Source organism: Bufo gargarizans, chromosome 3 (genome assembly GCF_014858855.1).
Source record: "Bufo gargarizans isolate SCDJY-AF-19 chromosome 3, ASM1485885v1, whole genome shotgun sequence".
Taxonomy (NCBI): Eukaryota; Metazoa; Chordata; class Amphibia; order Anura; family Bufonidae; genus Bufo; species Bufo gargarizans.
This window is the reverse complement of record NC_058082.1, coordinates 565584253-565608935: the sequence shown is the minus strand read 5'-3', so window position 1 is coordinate 565608935 and position 24683 is coordinate 565584253. Positions and strand designations below refer to the sequence as shown.

The 24683-nt window shown below is 44.3% G+C and overlaps 1 protein-coding gene across 3 annotated transcripts in view; it reads right to left on the bottom strand.

The window, feature by feature from the left end:
* The window catches only part of LOC122930711 (interferon-induced GTP-binding protein Mx2-like), a 66165-nt gene that overhangs the window by 25671 nt on the left and 15811 nt on the right, over positions 1-24683 (bottom strand). For 2 of the 3 annotated variants that reach the window (XM_044284271.1, XM_044284273.1), the window contains 8 exons: positions 24644-24681; positions 24242-24373; positions 23652-23847; positions 21259-21396; positions 20482-20636; positions 19027-19165; positions 18195-18393; positions 507-585 (listed from right to left, as the gene is read on the bottom strand). In XM_044284271.1, the coding sequence (XP_044140206.1) occupies positions 507-585; positions 18195-18393; positions 19027-19165; positions 20482-20636; positions 21259-21396; positions 23652-23847; positions 24242-24373; positions 24644-24681 (1076 nt within the window). The remainder of the gene's footprint in view (positions 1-506; positions 586-18194; positions 18394-19026; positions 19166-20481; positions 20637-21258; positions 21397-23651; positions 23848-24241; positions 24374-24643; positions 24682-24683) is intronic. The other variant, XM_044284274.1, reaches the window with a different exon arrangement.

Here is a 24683-nt window from a genome sequence, read left to right as displayed (position 1 = left end):
CCACTAGGGGGTACTTGGCGTGAAAAGGTTAAAAAGCAGTGTTCTAGACTGTTTATGGGTTAATATTTCTGGTGGTCTATGGTATATTAGGGGTTATCACTATTATCTGCAATGGTCTCGGACGGTAAAATGTCCAGATATTTTAATCTTATTTCATCTTACTGTCCTGGATTTTATGATTAATTCATAATATATCTTTATAGGGGGTCAATGCTCCATTTTCGAATTGCTCACTTCTTTCCAAATAAACTAGATTCTGACTGCATAAATCCATATCTGTAAGGAGCGCCCGCCGCCTCCAATAATCTTATCATATAACAAATGGGTGGTTGCTTCCCTCAAACGAGTAGAGGTTTGAGGAAAATAGTTACCTATGTTTTTGTGGTGCCCCAACTAATTTTTCTGGTGCCAAGTGGCCACCAATAGAGAGATTTAATTGACAGATCTCTGGGTATCTCCATAAATTACCTCCATCTGTTAGACATCTTAAAAAAAGGTTGACTTACAGAAATATGATCCACAAGTTCAACAGTAAGTTTTTCTGCCAACAAGGAAATTGTTGCACGTCCCTCTTCCATCAGAACCCTAAAAAATATGATCTCCATTAAAGCTGTTTTACATCTTCTACAAGTATAATAAGAATGCACCAATTTCTCCGGACCGCCTAACGCACGGATGCGTCCAGAAGGTGGTTGATCTATTCCTCCTGGATGCATCTGTGCATCATCTCGCAAGAGGCGAGATTTCCTGTGAACGCGCGCACACAGGCGCGCGCGCTCACAGGAACGGAAGGTAAGCGAGTGGATCTCCAGCCTGCCAGCGGCGATCGCTCGCTGGCAGGCTGGTGATGTGATTTTTTTAACCCCTAACAGGTATATTAGACGCTGTTTTGATAACAGCGTCTAATATACCTGCTACCTGGTCCTCTGGTGGTCCCTTTTGTTTGGATCGACCACCAGAGGACACAGGCAGCTCTGTTCTGTAAAGTACCACAAAACACTACACTCTACACTTATTAACCCTTTATGAACCACTGATCACCCCTGATCACCCCATATAGACTCCCTGATCACCCCCCTGTCATTGATCACCCCCCTGTAAGGCTCCATTCAGACGTCCGTATGATTTTTACGGATCCACTGATACATGGATCGGATCCGCAAAACACATGCGGACGTCTGAATGGAGCCTTACAGGGGGGTGATCAATGACAAGGGGGTGATCACGCATATAGACTTCCTGATCACTTCCCTGTCATTGATCACCCCCCTGTCATTGATCACCCCCCTGTAAGGCTCCATTCAGACATCCATATGATTTTTACGGATCTACTGATACATGGATCGGATCCGCAAAACACATGCGGACGTCTGAATGGAGCCTTACAGGGGGGTGATCAATGACGGAGGTGATCAGGGAGTCTATATGGGTGATCAACCCTCTGTCATTGATCACCCCCCTGTAAGGCTCCATTCAGAGGTCCGCATGTGTTTTGCGGATCCGATCCATGTATCAGTGGATCCGTAAAAATCATACGGACGTCTGAATGGAGCCTTACAGGGGGGTCATCAATGACAGGGGGGTGATCAATGACAGGGAAGTGATCAGGAAGTCTATATGCGTGATCACCCCCTTGTCATTGATCACCCCCCTGTAAGGCTCCATTCAGAGGTCCGCATGTGTTTTGCGGATCCGATCCATTTATCCGTGGATCCGTAAAAAATCATACGGACATCTGAATGGAGCATTACAGGGGGGTGATCAATGACAGGGGGGTTATCACCCCATATAGACTCCCTGATCACCCCCCTGTCATTGATTACCCCCCTGTAAGGCTCCATTCAGACATTTTTTGGGCCCAAGTTAGCGGAAATTTTTTGTTTGTTTTTTCTTACAAAGTCTCATATTCCACTAACTTGTGTCAAAAAATAAAATCTCACATGAACACACCATACCCCTCACGGAATCCAAATGCGTAACATTTTTTAGACATTTATATTCCAGACTTCGTCTCACGCTTTAGGGCCCTAAAATGCCAGGGCAGTGTAAATACCCCACATGTGACCCCATTTCGGAAAGAAGACACCCCAAGGTATTCCGTGAGGGGCATATTGAGTCCATGAAAGATTGAAATTTTTGTCCCAAGTTAGCGGAAAGGGAGATTTTGTGAGAAAATACAAAAAAAAACAATTTCCGCTAACTTGTGCCAAAAAAAAATTTATTATAGGAACTTGCCATGCCCCACACGGAATACCTTGGGGTGTCTTCTTTCCAAAATGGGGTCACATGTGGGGTATTTATACTGCCCTGGCATGTTAGGGGCCCGAAAGCGTGAGAAGAAGTCTGGGATCCAAATGTCTAAAAATGCCCTCCTAAAAGGAATTTGGGCACCTTTGCGCATCTAGGCTGCAAAAAAGTGTCACACATGTGGTATCGCCGTACTCAGGAGAAGTTGGGGAATGTGTTTTGGGGTGTCATTTTACATATACCCATGCTGGGTGAGAGAAATATCTTGGTCAAATGCCAACTTTGTATAAAAAAATGGGAAAAGTTGTCTTTTGCCAAGATATTTCTCTCACCCAGCATGGGTATATGTAAAATGACACCCCAAAACACATTCCCCAACTTCTCCTGAGTACGGCGATACCACATGTGTGACATTTTATTGCAGCCTAGGTGGGCAAAGGGGCACATATTCCAAAGAGCACCTTTCCGATTTCGCAGGCCATTTTTTACACATTTTGATTGCAAAGTACTTCTCACACATTAGGGCCCCTAAATTGCCAGGGCAGTATAACTACGCCACAAGTGACCCCATTTTGGAAAGAAGACACCCCAAGGTATTCCGTGAGGGGCATGGCGAGTTCCTAGAATTTTTTATTTTTTGTCGCAAGTTAGTGGAATATGACACTTTGTAAGAAAAAAAAAAAAATCATCATTTTCCGCTAACTTGTGACAAAAAATAAAAAGTTCTATGAACTCACTATGCCCATCAGCGAATACCTTGGGGTGTCTACTTTCAGAAATGTGGTCATTTGTGGGGTTTTTCTACTGTCTGGCCATTGTAGAACCTCAGGAAACATGACAGGTGCTCAGAAAGTCAGAGCTGCTTTAAAAAGCGGAAATTCACATTTTTGTACCATAGTTTGTAAACGCTATAACTTTTACCCAAACCATTTTTGTTTTGCCCAAACATTTTTTTTTAATCAAAGACATGTAGAACAATAAATTTAGCGAAAAATTTATATATGGATGTCGTTTTTTTTGCAAAATTTTACAGCTGAAAGTGAAAAATGTCATTTTTTTGCTAAAAAATCGTTAAATTTCGATTAATAACAAAAAAAGTAAAAATGTCAGCAGTAGGGATGAGCGAACTCGAACTGTATAGTTCGGGTTCGTACCGAATTTTGGGGTGTCCGTGACACGGACCCGAACCCGGACATTTTCGTAAAAGTCCGGGTTCGGGTTCGGTGTTCGTCGCTTTCTTCGCGCTTTTGTGACGCTTTCTTGGCGCTTTTTGAAAGGCTGCAAAGCAGCCAATCAACAAGCGTCATACTACTTGCCCCAAGAGGCCATCACAGCCATGCCTACTATTGGCATGGCTGTGATTGGCCAGAGCACCATGTGACCCAGCCTCTATTTAAGCTGGAGTCACATAGCGCCGCCCGTCACTCTGCTCTGATTAGCGTAGGGAGAGGTTGCGGCTGCGACAGTAGGGCGAGATTAGGCAGATTAACTCCTCCAAAGGACTTGATTAACTGATCGATCTGCAGCTGTGGACCATTGAGCTGCTGATCCTCAATTGCTCACTGTTTTTAGGCTGCACAGACCGTTTGTCAGTCTCATTTTTCTGGGGTGATCGGCGGCCATTTTGTGTCTTGTGGTGCGCCAGCACAAGCTGCGACCAAGTGCATTTAACCCTCAATGGTGTGGTTGTTTTTTGGCTAAAGCCTACATCAGGGTGAAGCTGTCACACCAAGTGCATTTAACCAGCAATAGTCTGTTCATTTTTTGGCCATATACAAAATCAGGGGCAAGCTGCGCCTGTCACCAAGTGCATTTAACCCTCAATGGTGTGGTTGTTTTTTGGCTAAAGCCTACATCAGGGTGAAGCTGTCACACCAAGTGCATTTAACCAGCAATAGTCTGTTCATTTTTTGGCCATATACAAAATCAGGGGCAAGCTGCGCCTGTCACCAAGTGCATTTAACCCTCAATGGTGTGGTTGTTTTTTGGCTAAAGCCTACATCAGGGTGAAGCTGTCACACCAAGTGCATTTAACCAGCAATAGTCTGTTCATTTTTTGGCCATATACAAAATCAGGGGCAAGCTGCGCCTGTCACCAAGTGCATTTAACCCTCAATGGTGTGGTTGTTTTTTGGCTAAAGCCTACATCAGGGTGAAGCTGTCACACCAAGTGCATTTAACCAGCAATAGTCTGTTCATTTTTTGGCCATATCCCAGTCTAATTCTGTCACTAAATCCATACCGGTCACCCAGCGCCTAAATACTAGGCCTCAAATTTATATCCAGCTAAATCTGTCCCTAGTGCTGTAGCTGGGCGAGTTATTTAGTGTCCGTTCAAGCACATTTCTTGTTCTGGGTTGAAATACAATTCCCAATTTAGCAATTTCATAATTTAGTGGTTCCTGCTATATCAGAGCTATTTGAAATCTATCCCAAAAAGGGTATATAATATTGAAGGTGCACATAGGGTCATTCAGAATAACTTCACACACACCCGCTACTGTGTATTTCCAAGTCTAATTCTGTCACTAAACCCATACCTGTCACCCAGCGCCTAAATACTAGGCCTCAAATTTAAATCCCTCTAAATCTCTCGTTACCGTTGTCCTGTTGTAGCTGGGAAAGTTATTTAGTGCCCGTCAAAGCACATTTTTTGTTCTGGGTTGAAGTACAATTCCCAATTTAGCAATTTCATAATTTAGTGGTTCCTGCTATATCAGAGCTATTTGAAATCTATCCCAAAAAGGGTATATAATATTGAAGGTGCACATAGGGTCATTCAGAATAACTTCACACACACCCGCTACTGTGTATTTCCAAGTCTAATTCTGTCACTAAATCCATACCGGTGACCCAGCGCCTAAATACTAGGCCTCAAATTTAATTCCCTCTAAATCTCTCGTTACCCACCGCTGTACTGTTGTTGCTGGGCAAGATATTTAGTGTCCGTCAAAGCACATTTTTTGTTCTGGGTTGAAGTACAATTCCCAATTTAGCAATTTCATAATTTAGTGGTTTCTGCTATATCAGAGCTATTTGAAATCTATCCCTAAAAGGGTATATAATATTGAAGGTGCACATAGGGTCATTCAGAATAACTTCACACACACCCGCTACTGTGTATTTCCAAGTCTAATTCTGTCACTAAACCCATACCTGTCACCCAGCGCCTAAATACTAGGCCTCAAATTTAAATCCCTCTAAATCTCTCGTTACCGTTGTCCTGTTGTAGCTGGGAAAGTTATTTAGTGCCCGTCAAAGCACATTTTTTGTTCTGGGTTGAAGTACAATTCCCAATTTAGCAATTTCATAATTTAGTGGTTTCTGCTATATCAGAGCTATTTGAAATCTATCCCTAAAAGGGTATATAATATTGAAGGTGCACATAGGGTCATTCAGAATAACTTCACACACACCCGCTACTGTGTATTTCCAAGTCTAATTCTGTCACTAAACCCATACCTGTCACCCAGCGCCTAAATACTAGGCCTCAAATTTAAATCCCTCTAAATCTCTCGTTACCCACCGCTGTCCTGTTGTTGCTGGGCAAGATATTTAGTGTCCGTCAAAGCACATTTTTTGTTCTGGGTTGAAGTACAATTCCCAATTTAGCAATTTCATAATTTAGTGGTTTCTGCTATATCAGAGCTATTTGAAATCTATCCATAAAGGGTATATAATATTGAAGGTGCACATAGGGTCATTCAGAATAACTTCACACACACCCGCTACTGTGTATTTCCAAGTCTAATTCTGTCACTAAACCCATACCTGTCACCCAGCGCCTAAATACTAGGCCTCAAATTTAAATCCCTCTAAATCTCTCGTTACCGTTGTCCTGTTGTAGCTGGGAAAGTTATTTAGTGCCCGTCAAAGCACATTTTTTGTTCTGGGTTGAAGTACAATTCCCAATTTAGCAATTTCATAATTTAGTGGTTCCTGCTATATCAGAGCTATTTGAAATCTATCCCAAAAAGGGTATATAATATTGAAGGTGCACATAGGGTCATTCAGAATAACTTCACACACACCCGCTACTGTGTATTTCCAAGTCTAATTCTGTCACTAAACCCATACCTGTCACCCAGCGCCTAAATACTAGGCCTCAAATTTAAATCCCTCTAAATCTCTCGTTACCGTTGTCCTGTTGTAGCTGGGAAAGTTATTTAGTGCCCGTCAAAGCACATTTTTTGTTCTGGGTTGAAGTACAATTCCCAATTTAGCAATTTCATAATTTAGTGGTTTCTGCTATATCAGAGCTATTTGAAATCTATCCCTAAAAGGGTATATAATATTGAAGGTGCACATAGGGTCATTCAGAATAACTTCACACACACCCGCTACTGTGTATTTCCAAGTCTAATTCTGTCACTAAACCCATACCTGTCACCCAGCGCCTAAATACTAGGCCTCAAATTTAAATCCCTCTAAATCTCTCGTTACCGTTGTCCTGTTGTAGCTGGGAAAGTTATTTAGTGCCCGTCAAAGCACATTTTTTGTTCTGGGTTGAAGTACAATTCCCAATTTAGCAATTTCATAATTTAGTGGTTCCTGCTATATCAGAGCTATTTGAAATCTATCCCAAAAGGGTATATAATATTGAAGGTGCACATAGGGTCATTCAGAATAACTTCACACACACCCGCTACTGTGTATTTCCAAGTCTAATTCTGTCACTAAACCCATACCTGTCACCCAGCGCCTAAATACTAGGCCTCAAATTTAAATCCCTCTAAATCTCTCGTTACCGTTGTCCTGTTGTAGCTGGGAAAGTTATTTAGTGCCCGTCAAAGCACATTTTTTGTTCTGGGTTGAAGTACAATTCCCAATTTAGCAATTTCATAATTTAGTGGTTCCTGCTATATCAGAGCTATTTGAAATCTATCCCAAAAAGGGTATATAATATTGAAGGTGCACATAGGGTCATTCAGAATAACTTCACACACACCCGCTACTGTGTATTTCCAAGTCTAATTCTGTCACTAAATCCATACCTGTGACCCAGCGCCTAAATACTAGGCCTCAAATTTAATTCCCTCTAAATCTCTCGTTACCCACCGCTGTACTGTTGTTGCTGGGCAAGATATTTAGTGTCCGTCAAAGCACATTTTTTGTTCTGGGTTGAAGTACAATTCCCAATTTAGCAATTTCATAATTTAGTGGTTTCTGCTATATCAGAGCTATTTGAAATCTATCCCTAAAAGGGTATATAATATTGAAGGTGCACATAGGGTCATTCAGAATAACTTCACACACACCCGCTACTGTGTATTTCCAAGTCTAATTCTGTCACTAAACCCATACCTGTCACCCAGCGCCTAAATACTAGGCCTCAAATTTAAATCCCTCTAAATCTCTCGTTACCGTTGTCCTGTTGTAGCTGGGAAAGTTATTTAGTGCCCGTCAAAGCACATTTTTTGTTCTGGGTTGAAGTACAATTCCCAATTTAGCAATTTCATAATTTAGTGGTTTCTGCTATATCAGAGCTATTTGAAATCTATCCCTAAAAGGGTATATAATATTGAAGGTGCACATAGGGTCATTCAGAATAACTTCACACACACCCGCTACTGTGTATTTCCAAGTCTAATTCTGTCACTAAACCCATACCTGTCACCCAGCGCCTAAATACTAGGCCTCAAATTTAAATCCCTCTAAATCTCTCGTTACCGTTGTCCTGTTGTAGCTGGGAAAGTTATTTAGTGCCCGTCAAAGCACATTTTTTGTTCTGGGTTGAAGTACAATTCCCAATTTAGCAATTTCATAATTTAGTGGTTTCTGCTATATCAGAGCTATTTGAAATCTATCCCTAAAAGGGTATATAATATTGAAGGTGCACATAGGGTCATTCAGAATAACTTCACACACACCCGCTACTGTGTATTTCCAAGTCTAATTCTGTCACTAAACCCATACCTGTCACCCAGCGCCTAAATACTAGGCCTCAAATTTAAATCCCTCTAAATCTCTCGTTACCGTTGTCCTGTTGTAGCTGGGAAAGTTATTTAGTGCCCGTCAAAGCACATTTTTTGTTCTGGGTTGAAGTACAATTCCCAATTTAGCAATTTCATAATTTAGTGGTTTCTGCTATATCAGAGCTATTTGAAATCTATCCCTAAAAGGGTATATAATATTGAAGGTGCACATAGGGTCATTCAGAATAACTTCACACACACCCGCTACTGTGTATTTCCAAGTCTAATTCTGTCACTAAACCCATACCTGTCACCCAGCGCCTAAATACTAGGCCTCAAATTTAAATCCCTCTAAATCTCTCGTTACCGTTGTCCTGTTGTAGCTGGGAAAGTTATTTAGTGCCCGTCAAAGCACATTTTTTGTTCTGGGTTGAAGTACAATTCCCAATTTAGCAATTTCATAATTTAGTGGTTCCTGCTATATCAGAGCTATTTGAAATCTATCCCAAAAGGGTATATAATATTGAAGGTGCACATAGGGTCATTCAGAATAACTTCACACACACCCGCTACTGTGTATTTCCAAGTCTAATTCTGTCACTAAACCCATACCTGTCACCCAGCGCCTAAATACTAGGCCTCAAATTTAAATCCCTCTAAATCTCTCGTTACCGTTGTCCTGTTGTAGCTGGGAAAGTTATTTAGTGCCCGTCAAAGCACATTTTTTGTTCTGGGTTGAAGTACAATTCCCAATTTAGCAATTTCATAATTTAGTGGTTCCTGCTATATCAGAGCTATTTGAAATCTATCCCAAAAAGGGTATATAATATTGAAGGTGCACATAGGGTCATTCAGAATAACTTCACACACACCCGCTACTGTGTATTTCCAAGTCTAATTCTGTCACTAAACCCATACCTGTCACCCAGCGCCTAAATACTAGGCCTCAAATTTAAATCCCTCTAAATCTCTCGTTACCGTTGTCCTGTTGTAGCTGGGAAAGTTATTTAGTGCCCGTCAAAGCACATTTTTTGTTCTGGGTTGAAGTACAATTCCCAATTTAGCAATTTCATAATTTAGTGGTTTCTGCTATATCAGAGCTATTTGAAATCTATCCCTAAAAGGGTATATAATATTGAAGGTGCACATAGGGTCATTCAGAATAACTTCACACACACCCGCTACTGTGTATTTCCAAGTCTAATTCTGTCACTAAACCCATACCTGTCACCCAGCGCCTAAATACTAGGCCTCAAATTTAAATCCCTCTAAATCTCTCGTTACCGTTGTCCTGTTGTAGCTGGGAAAGTTATTTAGTGCCCGTCAAAGCACATTTTTGTTCTGGGTTGAAGTACAATTCCCAATTTAGCAATTTCATAATTTAGTGGTTCCTGCTATATCAGAGCTATTTGAAATCTATCCCAAAAAGGGTATATAATATTGAAGGTGCACATAGGGTCATTCAGAATAACTTCACACACACCCGCTACTGTGTATTTCCAAGTCTAATTCTGTCACTAAATCCATACCGGTGACCCAGCGCCTAAATACTAGGCCTCAAATTTAATTCCCTCTAAATCTCTCGTTACCCACCGCTGTACTGTTGTTGCTGGGCAAGATATTTAGTGTCCGTCAAAGCACATTTTTTGTTCTGGGTTGAAGTACAATTCCCAATTTAGCAATTTCATAATTTAGTGGTTTCTGCTATATCAGAGCTATTTGAAATCTATCCCTAAAAGGGTATATAATATTGAAGGTGCACATAGGGTCATTCAGAATAACTTCACACACACCCGCTACTGTGTATTTCCAAGTCTAATTCTGTCACTAAACCCATACCTGTCACCCAGCGCCTAAATACTAGGCCTCAAATTTAAATCCCTCTAAATCTCTCGTTACCGTTGTCCTGTTGTAGCTGGGAAAGTTATTTAGTGCCCGTCAAAGCACATTTTTTGTTCTGGGTTGAAGTACAATTCCCAATTTAGCAATTTCATAATTTAGTGGTTTCTGCTATATCAGAGCTATTTGAAATCTATCCATAAAAGGGTATATAATATTGAAGGTGCACATAGGGTCATTCAGAATAACTTCACACACACCCGCTACTGTGTATTTCCAAGTCTAATTCTGTCACTAAACCCATACCTGTCACCCAGCGCCTAAATACTAGGCCTCAAATTTAAATCCCTCTAAATCTCTCGTTACCGTTGTCCTGTTGTAGCTGGGAAAGTTATTTAGTGCCCGTCAAAGCACATTTTTTGTTCTGGGTTGAAGTACAATTCCCAATTTAGCAATTTCATAATTTAGTGGTTCCTGCTATATCAGAGCTATTTGAAATCTATCCCAAAAAGGTATATAATATTGAAGGTGCACATAGGGTCATTCAGAATAACTTCACACACACCCGCTACTGTGTATTTCCAAGTCTAATTCTGTCACTAAACCCATACCTGTCACCCAGCGCCTAAATACTAGGCCTCAAATTTAAATCCCTCTAAATCTCTCGTTACCGTTGTCCTGTTGTAGCTGGGAAAGTTATTTAGTGCCCGTCAAAGCACATTTTTTGTTCTGGGTTGAAGTACAATTCCCAATTTAGCAATTTCATAATTTAGTGGTTCCTGCTATATCAGAGCTATTTGAAATCTATCCCAAAAAGGGTATATAATATTGAAGGTGCACATAGGGTCATTCAGAATAACTTCACACACACCCGCTACTGTGTATTTCCAAGTCTAATTCTGTCACTAAACCCATACCTGTCACCCAGCGCCTAAATACTAGGCCTCAAATTTAAATCCCTCTAAATCTCTCGTTAACCGTTGTCCTGTTGTAGCTGGGAAAGTTATTTAGTGCCCGTCAAAGCACATTTTTTGTTCTGGGTTGAAGTACAATTCCCAATTTAGCAATTTCATAATTTAGTGGTTTCTGCTATATCAGAGCTATTTGAAATCTATCCCAAAAAGGGTATATAATATTCAAGGTGCACATTGGGTCATTCAGAATAACTTCACACACACGCTTCTGTGCATTTCCAAGTCTAATTCTGTCACTAAATCCATACCGGTCACCCAGCGCCTAAATACTAGGCCTCAAATTTATATCCCGCTGAATTTGAATACAATACATTGGGCCAAATAATATATTTGTTGTTGTGGTGAACCATAACAATGAGAAAAACATCTAGTAAGGGACGCGGACGTGGACATGGTCGTGGTGGTGTTAGTGGACCCTCTGGTGCTGGGAGAGGACGTGGCCGTTCTGCCACATCCACACGTCCTAGTGTACCAACTACCTCAGGTCCCAGTAGCCGCCAGAATTTACAGCGATATATGGTGGGGCCCAATGCCGTTCTAAGGATGGTAAGGCCTGAGCAGGTACAGGCATTAGTCAATTGGGTGGCCGACAGTGGATCCAGCACGTTCACATTATCTCCCACCCAGTCTTCTGCAGAAAGCGCACAGATGGCGCCTAAAAACCAACCCCATCAGTCTGTCACATCACCCCCATGCATACCAGGGAAACTGTCTCAGCCTCAAGTTATGCAGCAGTCTCTTATGCTGTTTGAAGACTCCGCTGGCAGGGTTTCCCAAGGGCATCCACCTAGCCCTTCCCCAGCGGTGAAAGACATAGAATGCACTGACGCACAACCACTTATGTTTCCTGATGATGAGGACATGGGAATACCACCTCAGCATGTCTCTGATGATGACGAAACACAGGTGCCAACTGCTGCGTCTTTCTGCAGTGTGCAGACTGAACAGGAGGTCAGGGATCAAGACTGGGTGGAAGACGATGCAGGGGACGATGAGGTCCTAGACCCCACATGGAATGAAGGTCGTGCCACTGACTTTCACAGTTCGGAGGAAGAGGCAGTGGTGAGACCGAGCCAACAGCGTAGCAAAAGAGGGAGCAGTGGGCAAAAGCAGAACACCCGCCGCCAAGAGACTCCGCCTGCTACTGACCGCCGCCATCTGGGACCGAGCACCCCAAAGGCAGCTTCAAGGAGTTCCCTGGCATGGCACTTCTTCAAACAATGTGCTGACGACAAGACCCGAGTGGTTTGCACGCTGTGCCATCAGAGCCTGAAGCGAGGCATTAACGTTCTGAACCTGAGCACAACCTGCATGACCAGGCACCTGCATGCAAAGCATGAACTGCAGTGGAGGAAACACCTTAAAACCAAGGAAGTCACTCAGGCTCCCCCTGCTACCTCTTCTGCTGCTGCCGCCTCGGCCTATTCTGCTGCTGCCGCCTCGGCCTCTTCCTCCGCCTCTGGAGGAACGTTGGCACCTGCCGCCCAGCAAACAGGGGATGTACCACCAACACCACCACCACCACCTCCGTCACCAAGCGTCTCAACCATGTCACACGCCAGCGTTCAGCTCTCCATCTCACAAACATTTGATAGAAAGCGTAAATTCCCACCTAGCCACCCTCGATCCCTGGCCCTGAATGCCAGCATTTCTAAACTACTGGCCTATGAAATGCTGTCATTTAGGCTGGTGGACACAGACAGCTTCAAACAGCTCATGTCGCTTGCTGTCCCACAGTATGTTGTTCCCAGCCGCCACTACTTCTCCAAGAGAGCCGTGCCTTCCCTGCACAACCAAGTATCCGATAAAATCAAGTGTGCACTGCGCAACGCCATCTGTAGCAAGGTCCACCTAACCACAGATACGTGGACCAGTAAGCACGGCCAGGGACGCTATATCTCCCTAACTGCACACTGGGTAAATGTAGTGGCAGCTGGGCCCCAGGCGGAGAGCTGTTTGGCGCACGTCCTGCCGCCGCCAAGGATCGCAGGGCAACATTCTTTGCCTCCTGTTGCCACCTCCTCCTTCTCGGCTTCCTCCTCCTCTTCTTCCACCTGCTCATCCAGTCAGCCACACACCTTCACCACCAACTTCAGCACAGCCCGGGGTAAACGTCAGCAGGCCATTCTGAAACTCATATGTTTGGGGGACAGGCCCCACACCGCACAGGAGTTGTGGCGGGGTATTGAACAACAGACCGACGAGTGGTTGCTGCCGGTGAGCCTCAAGCCCGGCCTGGTGGTGTGTGATAATGGGCGAAATCTCGTTGCAGCTCTGGGACTAGCCGGTTTGACGCACATCCCTTGCTTGGCGCATGTGCTGAATTTGGTGGTGCAGAAGTTCATTCACAACTACCCCGACATGTCAGAGCTGCTGCATAAAGTGCGGGCCGTCTGTTCGCGCTTCCGGCGTTCACATCCTGCCGCTGCTCGCCTGTCTGCGCTACAGCGTAACTTCGGCCTTCCCGCTCACCGCCTCATATGCGACGTGCCCACCAGGTGGAACTCCACCTTGCACATGCTGGACAGACTGTGCGAGCAGCAGCAGGCCATAGTGGAGTTTCAGCTGCAGCACGCACGGGTCAGTCGCACTACAGAACAGCACCACTTCACCACCAATGACTGGGCCTCCATGCGAGACCTGTGTGCCCTGTTGCGCTGTTTCGAGTACTCCACCAACATGGCCAGTGGCGATGACACCGTTATCAGCGTTACAATACCACTTCTATGTCTCCTTGAGAAAACACTTAGGGCGATGATGGAACAGGAGGTGGCCCAGGAGGAGGAGGAGGAGGATGAGGAAGAGGGGTCATTTTTAGCACTTTCAGGCCAGTCTCTTCGAAGTGACTCAGAGGGAGGTTTTTGCAACAGCAGAGGCCAGGTACAAATGTGGCCAGCCAGGGCCCACTACTGGAGGACGAGGAGGACGAGGATGAGGAGGAGGTGGAGGAGGATGAGGATGAAGCATGGTCACAGCGGGGTGGCACCCAACGCAGCTCGGGTCCATCACTGGTGCGTGGCTGGGGGGAAAGGCAGGACGATGACGATACGCCTCCCACAGAGGACAGCTTGTCCTTATCCCTGGGCAGCCTGGCACACATGAGCGACTACATGCTGCAGTGCCTGCGCAACGACAGCAGAGTTGCCCACATTTTAACCTGTGCGGACTACTGGGTTGCCACCCTGCTGGATCCACGCTACAAAGACAATGTGCCCACCTTACTTCCTGCACTGGAGCGTGATAGGAAGATGCGCGAGTACAAGCGCACGTTGGTAGACGCGCTACTGAGAGCATTCCCAAATGTCACAGGGGAACAAGTGGAAGCCCAAGGCCAAGGCAGAGGAGGAGCAAGAGGTCGCCAAGGCAGCTGTGTCACGGCCAGCTCCTCTGAGGGCAGGGTTAGCATGGCAGAGATGTGGAAAACTTTTGTCAACACGCCACAGCTAACTGCACCACCACCTGATACGCAACGTGTTAGCAGGAGGCAACATTTCACTAACATGGTGGAACAGTACGTGTGCACACCCCTCCACGTACTGACTGATGGTTCGGCCCCATTCAACTTCTGGGTCTCTAAATTGTCCACGTGGCCAGAGCTAGCCTTTTATGCCTTGGAGGTGCTGGCCTGCCCGGCAGCCAGCGTTTTGTCTGAACGTGTATTCAGCACGGCAGGGGGCGTCATTACAGACAAACGCAGCCGCCTGTCTACAGCCAATGTGGACAAGCTGACGTTCATAAAAATGAACCAGGCATGGATCCCACAGGACCTGTCCGTCCCTTGTCCAGATTAGACATTAACTACCTCCCCATAACCATATATTATTGGACTCCAGGGCACTTCCTCATTCAATCCTATTTTTATTTTCATTTTACCATTATATTGCGATGCTACCCAAAGTTGAATGAACCTCTCCTCTGCCTGTGTGCTAGGCCTAAATATATGCCAATGGACTGTTGCAGTGGTGGCTGACATGAAGCCTGATTCTCTGCTATGACATGCAGACTAATTCTCTGCTGACATGAAGCCAGATTGTCTGTTACGGGACCTTTCTCCTCTGCCTGGGTTCTGGGCCTAAATTTATGAAAATTGACTCTTACAGTGGTGGGTGACGTGAAGCCTGATTCTCTGCTATGATATGAAGACTGATTCTCTGCTGTCATGAAGCCAGATTGTCTGTTACGGGACCTCTCTGCTCTGCCTGTGTGCTAGGCCTAAATATATGCCAATGGACTGTTGCAGTGGTGGGTGACGTGAAGCCTGATTCTCTGCTATGATATGAAGACTGATTCTCTGCTGACATGAAGCCAGATTGTCTGTTACGGGACCTCCCTCCTCTGCCTGGGTGCTGGGCCTAAATATATGCCAATGGACTGTTGCAGTGGTGGCTGACGTGAAGCCTCATTCTCTGCTATGACATGCAGACTGATTCTCTGCTGTCATGAAGCCAGATTGTCTGTTACGGGACCTCTCTGCTCTGCCTGTGTGCTAGGCCTAAATATATGCCAATGGACTGTTGCAGTGGTGGGTGACGTGAAGCCTGATTCTCTGCTATGATATGAAGACTGATTCTCTGCTGACATGAAGCCAGATTGTCTGTTACGGGACCTTTCTCCTCTGCCTGGGTTCTGGGCCTAAATTTATGAAAATTGACTCTTACAGTGGTGGGTGACGTGAAGCCTGATTCTCTGCTATGATATGAAGACTGATTCTCTGCTGACATGAAGCCAGATTGTCTGTTACGGGACCTTTCTCCTCTGCCTGGGTTCTGGGCCTAAATTTATGAAAATTGACTCTTACAGTGGTGGGTGACGTGAAGCCTGATTCTCTGCTATGATATGAAGACTGATTCTCTGCTGACATGAAGCCAGATTGTCTGTTACGGGACCTTTCTCCTCTGCCTGGGTTCTGGGCCTAAATTTTGAAAATTGACTCTTACAGTGGTGGGTGACGTGAAGCCTGATTCTCTGCTATGACATGCAGACTAATTCTCTGCTGACATGAAGACAGATTCTCTGTTACGGGACCTCCCTCCTCTGCCTGGGTGCTGGGCCTAAATATATGCCAATGGACTGTTGCAGTGGTGGCTGACGTGAAGCCTCATTCTCTGCTATGACATGCAGACTAATTCTCTGCTGACATGAAGACAGATTCTCTGTTACGGGACCTCCCTCCTCTGCCTGGGTGCTGGGCCTAAATATATGCCAATGGACTGTTGCAGTGGTGGCTGACGTGAAGCCTCATTCTCTGCTATGACATGCAGACTGATTCTCTGCTGTCATGAAGCCAGATTGTCTGTTACGGGACCTCTCTGCTCTGCCTGTGTGCTAGGCCTAAATATATGCCAATGGACTGTTGCAGTGGTGGGTGACGTGAAGCCTGATTCTCTGCTATGATATGAAGACTGATTCTCTGCTGACATGAAGCCAGATTGTCTGTTACGGGACCTTTCTCCTCTGCCTGGGTTCTGGGCCTAAATTTATGAAAATTGACTCTTACAGTGGTGGGTGACGTGAAGCCTGATTCTCTGCTATGATATGAAGACTGATTCTCTGCTGACATGAAGCCAGATTGTCTGTTACGGGACCTTTCTCCTCTGCCTGGGTTCTGGGCCTAAATTTATGAAAATTGACTCTTACAGTGGTGGGTGACGTGAAGCCTGATTCTCTGCTATGATATGAAGACTGATTCTCTGCTGACATGAAGCCAGATTGTCTGTTACGGGACCTTTCTCCTCTGCCTGGGTTCTGGGCCTAAATTTAAGAAAATTGACTCTTACAGTGGTGGGTGACGTGAAGCCTGATTCTCTGCTATGATATGAAGACTGATTCTCTGCTGACATGAAGCCAGATTCTCTGTTACGGGACCTCCCTCCTCTGCCTGGGTGCTTGGCCTAAATATATGCCAATGGACTGTTGCAGTGGTGGCTGACGTGAAGCCTCATTCTCTGCTATGACATGCAGACTGATTCTCTGCTGACATGAAGCCAGATTCTCTGTTACGGGACCTCTCTCCTCTGCCTGTGTGTGTGCTGGGCCTAAATATATGCCAATGGACTGTTGCAGTGGTGGCTGACGTGAAGCCTCATTCTCTGCTATGACATGCAGACTAATTCTCTGCTGACATGAAGACAGATTCTCTGTTACGGGACCTCCCTCCTCTGCCTGGGTGCTGGGCCTAAATATATGCCAATGGACTGTTGCAGTGGTGGCTGACGTGAAGCCTCATTCTCTGCTATGACATGCAGACTAATTCTCTGCTGACATGAAGACAGATTCTCTGTTACGGGACCTCCCTCCTCTGCCTGGGTGCTGGGCCTAAATATATGCCAATGGACTGTTGCAGTGGTGGCTGACGTGAAGCCTCATTCTCTGCTATGACATGCAGACTGATTCTCTGCTGACATGAAGCTAGATTCTCTGTTACGGGACCTCTCTCCTCTGCCTGTGTGTGTGCTGGGCCTAAATATATGCCAATGGACTGTTGCAGTGGTGGCTGACGTGAAGCCTCATTCTCTGCTATGACATGCAGACTAATTCTCTGCTGACATGAAGACAGATTCTCTGTTACGGGACCTCTCTCCTCTGCCTGGGTGCCGGGGCCTAAATATCTGAGAATGGACTGTTCCAGTGGTGGGTGACGGGAAGCCAGATTCTCTGCTATGGAACCTCTCTCCAATTGATTTTGGTTAATTTTTATTTATTTAATTTTTATTTTAATTCATTTCCCTATCCACATTTGTTTGCAGGGGATTTACCTACATGTTGCTGCCTTTTGCAGCCCTCTAGCTCTTTCCTGGGCTGTTTTACAGCCTTTTTAGTGCCGAAAAGTTCGGGTCCCCATTGACTTCAATGGGGTTCGGGTTCGGGACGAAGTTCGGATCGGGTTCGGATCCCGAACCCGAACATTTCCGGGATGTTCGGCCGAACTTCTCGAACCCGAACATCCAGGTGTTCGCTCAACTCTAGTCAGCAGCAATAAAATACCACCAAATGAAAGCTCTATTAGTGAGAAGAAAAGGAGGTAAAATTCATTTGGGTGGTAAGTTGCATGACCGAGCAATAAACGGTGAAAGTAGTGTAGTGCAGAAGTGTAAAAAGTGGCCTGGTCATTAAGGGGTTTTTAGCTAGCGGGGTTAAAGTGGTTAATACCTTCCTCTCTTTTGATCCCCTAACAGAGCCTGGCCCCCAGTCTTTTGAAAATAATTTAATTGCATTTTACCCGAAATGTTCATGGTTCTTGAAGAAAGCTTTCTCATTTTGTAAGGCGGTCTCCAGAGAGGTTTTGCTGTAGATCTCCATCTGCCCCCGACACTTGACGATCATGTAGCCTTTCTTAAGAGGGTACACCAGGTTTCGGACAACGCTGACGACATCTTGTTCAGATCCTTTGTCAACTAAATCTGGCTTCGTCAGGATCCCTGTGAAAGAAATTTGGTTTGGTAATCAAGTCGTCTATATAATAATTTACAGGGCTGAGAAAAGTGAAGAAATCACCATCCATATCAATGTCTACATCCAAGCAGGCTTGATGCCTTCAAACGCCAGGGTCCTGGGTTCAAATTCTACCCAAAAACATCTAAATGAAGTTTTTATGATCTTGACTTTGCATGGGTTTCCTCACATACTCTAAAAACACACTGCTTTGATTAGAATCTGCCGATATTGAAACAATAGGGTGTTTGTTGTGCACATGTACTGTTAGCTAGTACTTTCTGGAATGTGGCCTGGAACCTGAAGTTAGAATTTTTAGGAAGCAGTAGAAGCAAAAAATTGGCAGTGCAAAGAAAGTTAAAAGTTTGGAGTCCTGGAAGACCGATCTTGAAGTTCACACTGAAAGGTAGCTGCAGGCTTCTTCAACACCATCTCTGTTTTTCATGGCCAAGTACCAAAATGTCAATATTGTTTTTTGCCTTGGAGAGTCTCATCTTGTAGGTATTTTGTTGAGCCTCTTAGTTTTTCTTATCCTTTTGCTTAATACTAAGGTAGCTCATTATTGTCCAAATCTGCGTATACATAATAAGAGCTCTACTACTTATAACAGTCATTGTTACCTAGTGTCCTCTCTCCCTTAGGATCAACTGCCCGAGCCATTTCTAGAGCTTCAGTGGTGGCAATATCCATGTTACTGGGAACCACAGCCAAATTGATGGTCTCCTGCTTTTTTATGTACTTCGTGATCATATTCTTGATCTGTGAAATTGTAAAGTGTATAAATTATTAGATTTTTATCATGAGAGATGGGTGAAACATGAAGAGATCAAATCCACTCAAGGCAACAACATTTTAGGTCACAGGAGAGACCTATAAAGTGGGGTTTCTTGACTGGTTCCCCATTAAAATAAAAGAACCATAGTTCTAATTCAGTTCAAACACTTCAAATTTACTTTCTCTTCTTCAAATATAGTGGATGGTTACAATGTTCAGATGAGACACAATCTCAGCAGTTACAGTACACACTTGGTGGCGCCGTTACCTTACGTTACAGAATGTAAACTAAGGGCTCAGTCACACGAATGTGTGTGCCCCATGCTCGCAGTTTGGGGTCCCCAGCTTAGAGAAACAGTGGAACTACTCGCCTAAAGGGAATTATACACAAACACCAGATAACTATATGCATTGCCTTTCCCCAGGCCCCATATCAGGTCTGCTGGCCTCCAGGCTGCCTTTAGCTCCACAATAGGCTAGCCACTACATCCGCCAGTCCATTACCACTTCTCCTGATGACCAAGCTTGCACAGGCTTAAAGTGCTTCACAACTCACCAGATGGGCAAGTCTCAGGCCTAACTATCTCATAGGCCAAAGCCCAATACCATTAGACACTATCCATGCCAAACCTTTTACCTCCTCCTAACTTACTCCTCCGAATAGGGTGGTTGTGCAGCACACCAGCATCACAACACACCTAGTCTGCTTTAGACTTATTCTGGACATATGCTGATGTCAATGCCTCACCCTGTAGCTGACAGCTATAATTATCTATGGCCAGCTGCAGCAAGACACTGGCCACAGGCTTCAGAGGTCTTGTGCTATATACCATTGAGTCCAGTGGTTGGCTGCAGTGGTCAAGTCCAACATATAGGCACATCCTTGCTGCTGACAAAACATTACATCATGGTGGTGGGGAGGATAGGAGAGTATGTTATTTTTATTATCCTAATAGCTTTCCTGCTTTAAAAAGTTACTTGGACAACCCCTATCAATGATAATATTAAGGCTGACAGATGTATACAGCTCCCACTGAAATCAATACTATCTGTATGTAAGTAGCTCCCCTAGTGGTGTGGAAGCTTGCTGCATTTATCTCATGGAGAAGCAGAGGAAAGATTTTCCAGGGGGACCTGTTATAAAACATGGAATAAGTATCCAGTTCACAAAGACTGCTATAAATTGGGAGGAAGAAATGAGAAGCTTATGAACATCATGGACGTCACTCTGCCCCATGTGTCTTTACCTCTATTCGTTGGTCTTGATATGCAGTATACAATATATAGGATATTCAGCTTACCTGTTGTCCTATATCTGGAGGTTGGTTGGGTAAAGCAACTCGTGTTATTCCTGGAAGATCGAGCAATGTCAGGTCTGGGACATTTGGAGACTCTACTTCAAGGGTGATGAGTTCTTCACTGACTCCATTACCAGCACCAGCAATGTGATCTTGGGCTAGAAGATAATATGATCTTGGTAAGACATCAAAGGTAGATGACATCAAATATTTTCTTTATAGCTACAGGGGTACTGACTCTCATTGAAGAGACTGTATATGAGCAGTGTATGGAGGCTTATTGACAGGCAATGCTCCATGGGAAAATATATGGAAATTAGCTCATATAGCCCAAACCAGACATCCATCTGCAGAGAGCTGTTTCAGGATTCCTAACCCTTATTATCAGTAATGGTACCATTTAGCTGAAGGAGATGTCTTAGACACAGCTGGAGGGAGGTACATATAAGTAATATAATGTTGATCATGATAGTAGCCACGTGGTTTGCTACCCAACTAGACACAAGGGTCAGTCTGCACTGCTGATATAGGATTCCGTTTATATTGAGTCAAAGATGTATGTTTGACCTGTAGCTTCTAGGTTCTAATGAAAAATCAGTTACAGGGCCCACACTGGCCATGTACCATTTTTAATACTGATGTCTTCCGAATGGCCTTCAACTCCTCTGATGCCATGGTCCAGTTGTGATTGTTCCCTGCACCCTCAATGTCTACCTCTCAGGCTGAAGTCTATCAGATAATGATATGGACATTTCATGGCTGCTGCTGGACCATCGTTACCTTTCCGAACTTCTTTCTCCACCTCCCCTGGTGATTTCACTACCACTTCCTGCTCTAGATAGCTTATTTTGCCTTTCCATGGGGAATTCTTCTTGGATTTTTTCAATTTTAGGACCAGGGGGCATCTTGTCACAATACCTATAGGAAAGATCAGAAATGATTATATCAATAGTAGCCAATACATTTTATATAAGATTATTCCTATATATTATATGAAAATGCATGATTTTTATCTAAAAACTATGCTCCTCTATTACATAACGCATGGTAAGTTTATTATGGTGATCTTGTGTTCACCATTTTAAATTTTTTGTTGCAGATTGCTACCATCTCCTGGTCAGTGGTACTCCCCATTCCAGCGCTGCATTCCTGCTGGTGGTAGCGGCCCGGTCAACTGTTACATCAGGTGGCTATTCAACCAAATTCTCCATCCTCAACCTCTCCAGTACAAGGTATAAACAGTCCCATATTGCAACACACCTCAGGTGCCACATGAGGTTTGCTAAATGACATCCCACCCAGTGGACTATTTGAGGTGAAGCTTGCCTGGCGATCATAGTACTGTATTTACCTACCTGGCTTTTGTAAGTTTGCAATTGTGTACTGTACTCTACTGATATCAACACTTGACCTTAGCTTCATTCCTGACCTCGAATCTATCTAGTATGGCAGAGATCTCTTCTGGCACTGTCATGTTCCACTGGTCCTCAACTCTGGGTAGTCCCTGACTACACTTCTGAATGATTCATGGCTTGACGCCTCCTGCCTGCCTTTATGTTGCTAAACTTCGTTTAGTTCCTGACCCTGACATTCCCTGCATCGAAGTCCAGATCCCCAGTTTAAGGGGTAAATACCAGGGAATCCCTTAGACTCCACACCTTGGATTAGCCAGCTTTGAGGATCCACTGATACCACTTTCTCTGGTGGTTAAACCATAACAGTGCTTGTATACTGGAGGTCCACAGAAAGTTTCTCCTGTGCCCCACATTTGAAATGGATGCTTAGATGGTGGAGAATAGGAGTCAATAGGATCAGACTGGGGAAAAAAAACAACCAGTCCAATTAATTTTTGTGAACGGCCCTTATAGCTGCTTCTCACTGCAGGCGAAGTCTTGTAAACTCTGCCTGAGGATGTTTGTACAGACTTACCTACATGACCCTATGTCTACGGTCAGTCTTCCGGGTTGGGTGGACTAGGTTCAAGCAGAGAAGGGAAAAATGATTCCCTAATCGAAGCCTCAAAAATGTGGCGTTGTCCTTTTAGGCTCTACTTACTATTAAAGTCAGTGACAGTTTGCAACAAAATGTGCAACTTTTCCATTTCCATGATGCTCTTGTCAATTTTTCAAAAAGTGATCAAGGCATTCCACTACGTTAATGTAACCCTATAGACACACTAAGCATAAACAAGAGCTTTTCTGCCTTTAAGCTCCCCATAGAGACATAGCTAGGGATCTTTTTTGGATCCATGCTGTCTGCATTGCATTGGCAGCCCTGCAGGACCACCCCCTTGTACAGCGTGGCTGTACATTACAGCAGTTCTCCTGGTTATTATGTGGGCACCATGGCAGTGCTCGGTCAATCACCTTGATACAATAGTTATGCAACTATCTGAAGCATATACAATGCCAATTTTCCCAGGACAATCCCAGGTAATGGGCCACAAAAGGGGCAAATCCTGCTGCCTAAGATCCCCACCCCAAAATGTACATTTTTACCATGGAAATGTTGGCAAGTATACCTGAGGCCCCTGATGTCCTATTTTTGTTAAGGTGCCTTCTTCACATGAGGGTGGCCTTATTGGCACACACACTTTCTTCCTGTCCCATCTGTATTTAAAGTACAGCAGGAGGTATGTGCTTTATGGCAGTTGCAATGAATGGGAGTCAATTGAAGGAAAGGTGTCCACGAAGTGATGGAGTACAGCCTCATCCAACAGAGACCAGGGAGTGGTGAGAGAGTTGTATACAGACCCTGAGACTATAATCAGATCAAGTTTTTATCCTCTAGTTAATGTATATGCCAGGAAATGCTTGCAATGTATATGTTAAATGGATGCCTCCAATGGATACCATAGAGTAGCAGCCATCATCTTTGCAATCCCATTGGGAGAAAAAAGGAATTGAACATGGTATATGTTTATTACTGGGTACTCTTGCATAGTATACTATTGTATTCCCCATTTCTTGTAATATACTGACAAATACTGACCCAACAGAGCCCATATGGAATCTTGGCTGCCGTTGGGCTAATGTAGCCCTATAGACATGCTAAGCATGAATATTAAGAGCTTTTCCATCTCCCCTTTAAAGCTACGTTCCTGTTCCATGAATGTTCGACCGATATAGATATATGTTTATGAACAAGCCACATCAAAATGACTAGGTTCTCACCACTGCCCCTGGGAAGATTGACCCCAGACAGAGCCTCCAGAACCGAACTTTTCCCAGAACTCTGATCCCCAATCACAGCGATCGCCGGTAATCCCAGATCCTTCTCCACGCCCAATGACCTCAACGAGTCAATGAGATCAATACATGGACGGATCTTGTACTCATACTGTTGTCCTAGGACATTGTCTGGTTGTACCTTTAATGAAAAATAAATGGAAAAGGAAATGAACTGAGATTAATTTGTGAAATTCACTGGTGTTACATTCTTATTTGAGACCCACAAACTTTCTGACAAATTCATTGCACACTTTTTGTGTTCCACCTTTCAAGGTGTTGTCAGAATCTCCCAACATCTGAATTCCTATTCACAAGATGTATAATACCCAACCCCTGATCTGTCCAGGAACACCCACAAAACCAACTCTGGGGGATATTTCCACATGTCTCACCTTTTAGGTTACAGGTTGTAAAGGGAGTGTTAGCTTCAGGACTCCCAAATGCAGAGCCAAAAACAGTGTGTGGAGAAGTCTTCCTCAGTGACAGCCATAGGTGTCTATCACATGCCCTTAATATACCATCCAACCACATACCTTCTTCTTATGTGTCTGCCATCTGCTCATCACAACCCATGTGGGATGATCATGTCCTACGGACTTGCCTCTAGACTTGAGTAGCCGTTTATAACCTTTCCTTCGGCCGGGGCAAAGATTCAGGTTGCTGGCCTAGCAATAAATACTCTGGTCAGGTCAGAATGACCTGTTGTTGTCCTACCCCCTGCACGTGCCCCATCCAGCCCCTACACTTAGTTACTGAGTGATGGTGGCACCAGCACCAATTGTGTAACCACAACTTTTTGTCCAAGCCTTTGGAACAATCTTACCGAGACACTTTAGAAGACATGCAACTATAAATTCGGCACAACCACAATAAAACTGAAAAGTTATGTTGAGAGTATTTATTATTATATATAATGAAGGAACATAGGTACTTACTGTTGTGCCTTGAAAGACAAATGACTCAGTGGAGGAACCT